At 40.4% G+C, this 9,312-nt stretch overlaps 1 protein-coding gene across 2 annotated transcripts in view; it reads right to left on the reverse strand.

The window, feature by feature from the left end:
* Positions 1-1,244: 1,244 nt before the first annotated feature.
* The window catches only part of LOC139395923 (solute carrier family 24 member 5), a 25,627-nt gene continuing 17,559 nt past the window's right edge, over positions 1,245-9,312 (reverse strand). The window contains exons 8-9 of one of the 2 annotated variants that reach the window (XM_071143228.1): positions 3,565-3,666; positions 1,245-2,015 (exon numbers count right to left, since the gene is read on the reverse strand). In XM_071143228.1, coding sequence (XP_070999329.1) covers positions 1,693-2,015; positions 3,565-3,666 — 425 coding nt within the window. In that variant the 3' untranslated portion in view covers positions 1,245-1,692. The remainder of the gene's footprint in view (positions 2,016-3,564; positions 3,667-9,312) is intronic. The other variant, XM_071143229.1, reaches the window with a different exon arrangement.

Genomic DNA, 9,312 nt, shown 5'->3' on the forward strand with positions numbered 1-9,312 from the left:
TGGAACTGGGCACCAACTGAAATGGTGTTCATGACAAGTGGACAACTGAATGGATACTTTGCCTTCATCTTTATCTTAAACAGTTTCAGGCGCCGTCTCTGTCCTGACAGTCAAGACCAGTGGAAACTTTTGGGTTTCTTCTCATTACGAGCGTGTCCTCACTCTCCTTACTGTTGAGCAACACAGGCTGCTTGTAAACGCTTATCTGTTCTGCCTGGACAATAGCCCCTTCCCTCCCTCATTCACCTTCCTCATTCACCAGCATTGAGTAATGACAGGTTATCCATTATATTGACCAGACTAGTGACTGCTTTAACAATGAAATATGTCTTTAAAAATGGAATGCAGTTGGGAGGAGGCAAGCTCAGGTGGGAACATTCTAGCCATTGAGAGGGCAGAAACACTTGTGAACAGGCACAACTCTTATATAAAGTTGCTGGGAAGTCATGTGTCCTTATATCAGTACACTCATAACCTAAGCATTGTGAAATTTCTATTTGATCAAATTAACCTCATGTAGTAAGAAGGCCATTCCATTTTTCTGTTGACCAAATATCACAAACCTCCAGACAGAAACTTGGCTTGTGTGAAAAAACCTGCTGGTGACAGATTTTTGGCCCAGTTTTCCCTCTCGCTTTGCCTCTTCCTCTCTGGTAATGACCAGATAAGGTCAGAGGAGTCCAATAGAATATTACAAAGCAGCTTTATTTCCCTGAGTTAGAGGTCAAGAGGTGAAAGGCAGTGTTGCTGGGTCATTCTCACAGGTAGTATGGAGTCTGCGTGGGGCTGCATCTCAAATCACACCCTGCACCCGTCAAACTCAACTCTGGACATTGAAGCCAGTTCCACTGCATTTGATCTAAACAGGAAATGATTTTGGCATGGCTGTAGTTAATCAGGTAGAACAGAAAAGCAGCAGGCTCCAGACCTCATAGGGTCAGAGTTGAGTACCCGTACCCCTACCCTACATTTATTTACACTTCTGTTGGCCAGAGACCTACGTTGGGGAAAGGTGTCATTTGAGATGTAGCCTTAATCTTGTATCCTGGTCTTGGCACCCAGTCCTGGGCCTGTATTCATAAAGTGTGTCAGTAGGAGTGTTGTTTAGATCAGCGGTATTCCAACTTTTTCAGTGGGGACCACATTTTTTTCACCATTTCTCGCGACTCCACCAATACATCAGCAAATAACCTTCCGTTCATTGTATTTTCATCTCTTATCGAAAAAAACCCCCAATAAATAAATTTACTCAATACAATTTTATTTTTCTCAAAAATGTTTGTATAGTGTCCCATACAATAATTTGTACTGTTATTTTTTTGTAAAAAAAAAAAAGTATTTGAATTTGGTGATCCAACACTCCTAATCTGTCCACAAACCCAACTGCTAGTGGGGTTGTGACCCGACTTTGAATTCCACTGATTTAGATCATAATGAATAAGAGGACCTGGACAGGGTGGACCTGATCCTATATCAGTACTCTGTGAATCTGTGCCCTGTATCTGGGTTCTGTATAAATGGTCTGAGTGTCAAAGAGGTTGGTTCTGGGTGGTCTGGTTCTGGGAAGGGCTGCAGTGTGGACTCCATCGCTGCCACTCAGCCACTACACAGTCTGATGAGTGCGGCCTGCAGCAGCGCTGTGTGTGTGCTACCGTGTGTGTTGTTGTACATCTCTGTGTGTTTATCAGTGTATCAGTCGCTGCACAGTCTGACAGGGTTGTTCCCTATGATGCCCAGTTCGTAGAGGATGGCCAGAGTGGCAAAAACAGCATAGCAGAACAGAGAGACGATCCCCAGCTTCCAGTCCAGCTTCCAGCCGTTTATATGGACCGCCACGAAGAGAAAGACGATGGAGAGGAGGAGGGTGGCGGAGATGAAAACCAGACCGGAGCTGTTGACCTCCACAGGGTTGACCGTGTCCACAAACACTGTCTTAATGAACCAGGGAAGACCCAGACACAGCATGTCAAAAACATTAGAACCCACGATGTTGGACATGGCCATATCGGCTTTACCTGGAACAGAGCAGGAGAGAGGGGTGGAGAGGAGGAGAGGGGGGAGGAGGAGCGAGAGGGGAGAGAGAGGAGGAGGAGCGAGGGGAGGTGCGGGGGGAAGAGAGAGAGGGGAGGAGATGGAGCGAGGGGCGAAGAGAGAGGAGAGAGGAGGAGAGAGATGACATATTACACTATGTTGTACATGTCTGTTTTACCTTCACTACATGACCAAAAGTATGTGGACACCTGCTTGTCAGGCATTAATATGGAGTTGGTCCCCCCTTTGCTGCTACAACAGCCTCCACTCTTCTGGGAAGGCTTTCCACTAGATGTTGGAACATTGCTGCAGGGACTTGCTTCCATTCAACAACAAGCATTTATGAGGTTGGACACATGTTGAGCAATTAGGCTTGGCTCGCAGTCGGCATTCCAATTCATCCCAAAGGTGTTCTATTGGGTTGAGGTCAGGGCTCTGTGCAGGCCAGTCAGGTTCTTCCACACTGATCTTGACCAACCATTTCTGTATGGACCTCTCTTTGTGCATGGGCCATTGTCACGATGAAACAGGAAAGTGCCTTCCACAACCTGTTGCCACAAAGTTGGAAGCACAGAATCGTCTAGAATGTCATTGTATGCTGTAGCGTTACGATTTCCTTTCACTGGAACTAAGGGGCCCGGACCATGAAAAACAGCCCAGACCATTATTCTTCCTCCACCAAACTTTACAGTTGACACTTTGCATTCTGGCAGGTAGCGTTCTCCTGGCATCCGCCAAACCCAGATTTGTCCGTCGGACTGCTATCTGATGAAGCGTAATTCATCCCTCCAGAGAACTCGTTTCCACTGCTCCAGAGTCCAATTGTGACGAGCTTTACACCACTCCAGCCGACGCTTGGCATTACGCATGGTGATCTTAGGCTTGTGTGCAGCTGCTCGGCCATGGAAACCCATTTCATGAAGCTCCCGACGAACAGTTATTGTGCTGACGTTGCTTCCAGAGGCAGTTTGGAACTAGGTAGTGAGTGTTGTAACCGAGGACAGACAATTTTTACTAGGTGCTTCAGCACTCGGCGGTCCAGTTCTGTGAGCTCATGTGGCCCACCACATCGTGGCTGAGCCGTTGTTGCTCATAGACATTCCACTTCAGAATAATAGCACTTACAGTTGACCAGGGCAGCTCTAACAGGGCAGAAATTTGACTAACTGACTTGTTGGAAAGGTGGCATCCTATGACGGTGCCATGTTGAAAGTCATTGAGCTCTTTAATAGGGGCCATTTACTGCCAATGTTTGTCTATGGAGATTACATGGCGGTGTGCTCGATTTTATACACCTGTCAGCAACGGGGTGTCCACATACTTTTGTGTATATAGTGTAAGGGAGAGATTGGACTTAAGTATGACTTGAACGATTATGATAAAGGGGACATCTAGTGGAACAATTAGCAGCTGTGGGCTCCATTTCGCCCTGAAGTAATATGTCTCTATGTATCTACTGACCTAGAAAAGAGATGTATCTCGGGGGGACTAAAGGTCAGAAAGGATTAGAAATGAAGCTACAGTAGTAATTACCTTCTCTGGCAACCATGACACTAGCCACTGTGTCTGGTATACTGGTCCCTGCAGCTAACAGAGTCAGGCCCATCACTGTGTCTGGAATACCCAGAGTCTCTCCTGTTACACATAACACAGAAAACATACAGTCAGATACACAGGACATAAAGTCAGGCCCATCACTGTGTCTGGGATACCCAGAGTCTCTCCTGATACACACAACACAGAGAACACACAGTCAGATACACAGGGCATAAAGTCACTGTCTGGGATACCCAGAGTCTCACCTGTTACATCTCAGACATACCACAGGGTCAGATAGAACACAACACAGGGTCAGATACAAAACAACACTGGGTCAGATAGAACACAACACTGGGTCAGATAGAACACAACACTGGGTCAGATAGAACACAACACTGGGTCAGATAGAACACAACACTGGGTCAGATACAACACAACACAGGGTCAGATAGAACACAACACAGGGTCAGATAGAACACAACACAGGGTCAGATAGAACACAACACAGGATACAGGTAGATAAAACACACAGGATACAGGTATATAAAACACAGGATACAGGTATATAAAACACACAGGATACAGGTAGATAAAACACACAGGATACAGGTATATAAAACACACAGGATGCAGGTAGATAACACACAGGATACAGGTATATAAAACACACAGGATACAGGTATATAAAACACACAGGATACAGGTAGATAAAACACACAGGATACAGGTAGATAACACACAGGATACAGGTATATATAACACAGGATACAGGTAGATAAAACACACAGGATACAGGTAGATAAAACACACAGGATACAGGTATATAAAACACACAGGATACAGGTAGATAAAACACACAGGATACAGGTATATAAAACACACAGGATACAGGTATATAAAACACACAGGATACAGGTATATATAACACACAGGATGCAGGTAGATAACACACAGGATGCAGGTAGAGATAACACACAGGATACAGGTAGATAAAACACACAGGATACAGGTATATAAAACACACAGGCTACAGGTATATAAAACACACAGGATACAGGTATATAAAACACACAGGATACAGGTATATAAAACACACAGGATACAGGTAGATAACACACACAGGATACAGGTAGATAAAACACACAGGATACAGGTATATAAAACACACAGGATACAGGTAGATAAAACACACAGGATACAGGTATATAAAACACACAGGATACAGGTATATAAAACACACAGGATACAGGTATATAAAACACACAGGATACAGGTATATAAAACACACAGGATACAGGTAGATAAAACTCACAGGATACAGGTATATAAAACACACAGGATACAGGTAGATAAAACACACAGGATACAGGTATATAAAACACACAGGATACAGGTATATAAAACACACAGGATACAGGTAGATAAAACACACAGGATACAGGTATATAAAACACACAGGATACAGGTATATAAAACACACAGGATACAGGTATATAAAACACACAGGATACAGGTAGATAAAACACACAGGATACAGGTATATAAAACACACAGGATACAGGTATATATAACACACAGGATACAGGTATATAAAACACACAGGATACAGGTAGATAAAACACACAGGATACAGGTAGATAAAACACACAGGATGCAGGTAGATAAAACACACAGGATACAGGATACAGGTATATAAAACACACAGGATACAGGTAGATAAAACACACAGGATACAGGTATATAAAACACACAGGATACAGGTATATAAAACACACAGGATACAGGTATATATAACACACAGGATGCAGGTAGATAACACACAGGATGCAGGTAGAGATAACACACAGGATACAGGTAGATAAAACACACAGGATACAGGTATATAAAACACACAGGATACAGGTATATAAAACACACAGGATACAGGTATATAAAACACACAGGATACAGGTAGATAACACACACAGGATACAGGTAGATAAAACACACAGGATACAGGTATATAAAACACACAGGATACAGGTAGATAAAACACACAGGATACAGGTATATAAAACACACAGGATACAGGTATATAAAACACACAGGATACAGGTATATAAAACACACAGGATACAGGTATATAAAACACACAGGATACAGGTAGATAAAACACACAGGATACAGGTATATAAAACACACAGGATACAGGTATATAAAACACACAGGATACAGGTATATAAAACACACAGGATACAGGTAGATAAAACACACAGGATACAGGTATATAAAACACACAGGATACAGGTAGATAAAACACACAGGATACAGGTAGATAAAACACACAGGATACAGGATATATAAAACACACAGGATACAGATATATAAAACACACAGGATACAGGTATATAAAACACACAGGATACAGGTAGATAAAACACACAGGATACAGGTATATAAAACACACAGGATACAGGTATATATAACACACAGGATACAGGTATATAAAACACACAGGATACAGGTAGATAAAACACACAGGATACAGGTAGATAAAACACACAGGATACAGGTAGATAAAACACACAGGATACAGGTATATAAAACACACAGGATACAGGTAGATAAAACACACAGGATACAGGTATATAAAACACACAGGATACAGGTATATAAAACACACAGGATACAGGTATATATAACACACAGGATGCAGGTAGATAACACACAGGATGCAGGTAGAGATAACACACAGGATACAGGTAGATAAAACACACAGGATACAGGTATATAAAACACACAGGATACAGGTATATAAAACACACAGGATACAGGTAGATAACACACACAGGATACAGGTAGATAAAACACACAGGATACAGGTATATAAAACACACAGGATACATATAAAACACACAGGATACAGGTATATAAAACACACAGGATACAGGTATATAAAACACACAGGATACAGGTATATAAAACACACAGGATACATATAAAACACACAGGATACAGGTATATAAAACACACAGGATACAGGATAAAACACACAGGATACATAGATAAAACACACAGGATACACACAGGATACAGGTAGATAAAACACACAGGATACAGGTATATAAAACACACAGGATACAGGTATACATAAAACACACAGGATACAGGTAGATAAAACACACAGGATACAGGTATATAAAACACACAGGATACAGGTAGATAAAACACACAGGATACAGGTATATAAAACACACAGGATACAGGTATATAAAACACACAGGATGCAGGTAGATAAAACACACAGGATACAGGTAGAGATAACACACAGGATACAGGTATATATAACACACAGGATACAGGTATATAAAACACACAGGATACAGGTAGATAAAACACACAGGATACAGGTAGATAAAACACACAGGATACAGGTAGATAAAACACACAGGATACAGGTATATAAAACACACAGGATACAGGTATATAAAACACACAGGATACAGGTATATAAAACACACAGGATACAGGTATATAAAACACACAGGATACAGGTATATAAAACACACAGGATACAGGTATATAAAACACACAGGATACAGGTATATAAAACACACAGGATACAGGTAGATAAAACACACAGGATACAGGTAGATAAAACACACAGGATACAGGTAGATAAAACACACAGGATACAGGTAGATAAAACACACAGGATACAGGTATATAAAACACACAGGATACAGGTATATAAAACACACAGGATACAGGTAGATAAGACACAGGATACAGGTATATAAAACACACATGATGCAGGTAGATAAAACACACAGGATACAGGTATATATAACACACAGGATACAGGTAGATAAAACACACAGGATGCAGGTAGAGATAACACACAGGATGCAGGTAGATAAAACACACAGGATACAGGTATATAAAACACACAGGATACAGGTATATAAAACACACAGGATACAGGTATATAAAACACACAGGATACAGGTAGATAAAACACACAGGATCCAGGTATATATAACACACAGGATACAGGTATATAAAACACACAGGATACAGGTAGAGATAACACACAGGATACAGGTATATATAACACACAGGATACAGGTATATAAAACACACAGGATACAGGTATATAAAACACACAGGATACAGGTATATATAACACACAGGATACAGGTATATAAAACACACAGGATACAGGTAGAGATAACACACAGGATACAGGTATATAAAACACACAGGATACAGGTATATAAAACACACAGGATACAGGTATATAAAACACACAGGATACAGGTAGAGATAACACACAGGATACAGGTAGATAAAACACACAGGATACAGGTATATAAAACACACAGGATACAGGTAGATAAAACACACAGGATACAGGTATATAAAACACACAGGATACAGGTATATAAAACACACAGGATACAGGTATATAAAACACACAGGATACAGGTAGATAAAACACAGGATACAGGTATATAAAACACACAGGATGCAGGTAGATAAAACACACAGGATACAGGTATATAAAACACACAGGATACAGGTATATATAACACACAGGATACAGGTATATAAAACACACAGGATACAGGTATATAAAACACACAGGATACAGGTAGATAAAACACACAGGATACAGGTAGAGATAACACACAGGATAGAGGTAGATAAAACACACAGGATACAGGTATATATAACACACAGGATACAGGTATATAAAACACACAGGATACAGGTATATATAACACACAGGATACAGGTATATAAAACACACAGGATACAGGTAGAGATAACACACAGGATACAGGTATATATAACACACAGGATGCAGGTAGATAAAACACACAGGATGCAGGTAGATAAAACACACAGGATACAGGTAGATAAAACACACAGGATACAGGTAGATAAAACACACAGGATGCAGGTAGATAAAACACACAGGATACAGGTAGATAACACACAGGATACAGGTATATAAAACACACAGGATGCAGGTAGAGATAACACACAGGATACAGGTAGATAAAACACACAGGATACAGGTATATAAAACACACAGGATACAGGTAGATAACACACAGGATACAGGTATATAAAACACACAGGATACAGGTATATAACACACAGGATGCAGGTATATATAACACACAGGATACAGGTAGATAAAACACACAGGATACAGGTATATAAAACACACAGGATACAGGTATATAAAACACACAGGATACAGGTATATATAACACACAGGATACAGGTATATATAACACACAGGATGCAGGTAGATAAAACACACAGGATACAGGTATATAAAACACACAGGATACAGGTATATAAAACACACAGGATACAGGTATATATAACACACAGGATACAGGTATATAAAAACACACAGGATACAGGTAGATAAAACACACAGGATACAGTTAGATAAAACACACAGGATACAGGTGGATAAAACACACAGGATACAGGTATATATAACACACAGGATACAGGTATATATAACACACAGGATACAGGTATATATAACACACAGGATACAGGTATCTAAAACACACAGGATACAGGTATATAAAACACACAGGATACAGGTATATATAACACACAGGATACAGGTATATATAACACACAGGATACAGGTATATATAACACACAGGATACAGGTAGATAAAACACACAGGATACAGGTAGATATAACACACAGGATACAGGTATATAAAA

This window comes from Oncorhynchus clarkii, unplaced genomic scaffold, assembly GCF_045791955.1.
Source record: "Oncorhynchus clarkii lewisi isolate Uvic-CL-2024 unplaced genomic scaffold, UVic_Ocla_1.0 unplaced_contig_3712_pilon_pilon, whole genome shotgun sequence".
Classification (NCBI taxonomy): Eukaryota; Metazoa; Chordata; class Actinopteri; order Salmoniformes; family Salmonidae; genus Oncorhynchus; species Oncorhynchus clarkii.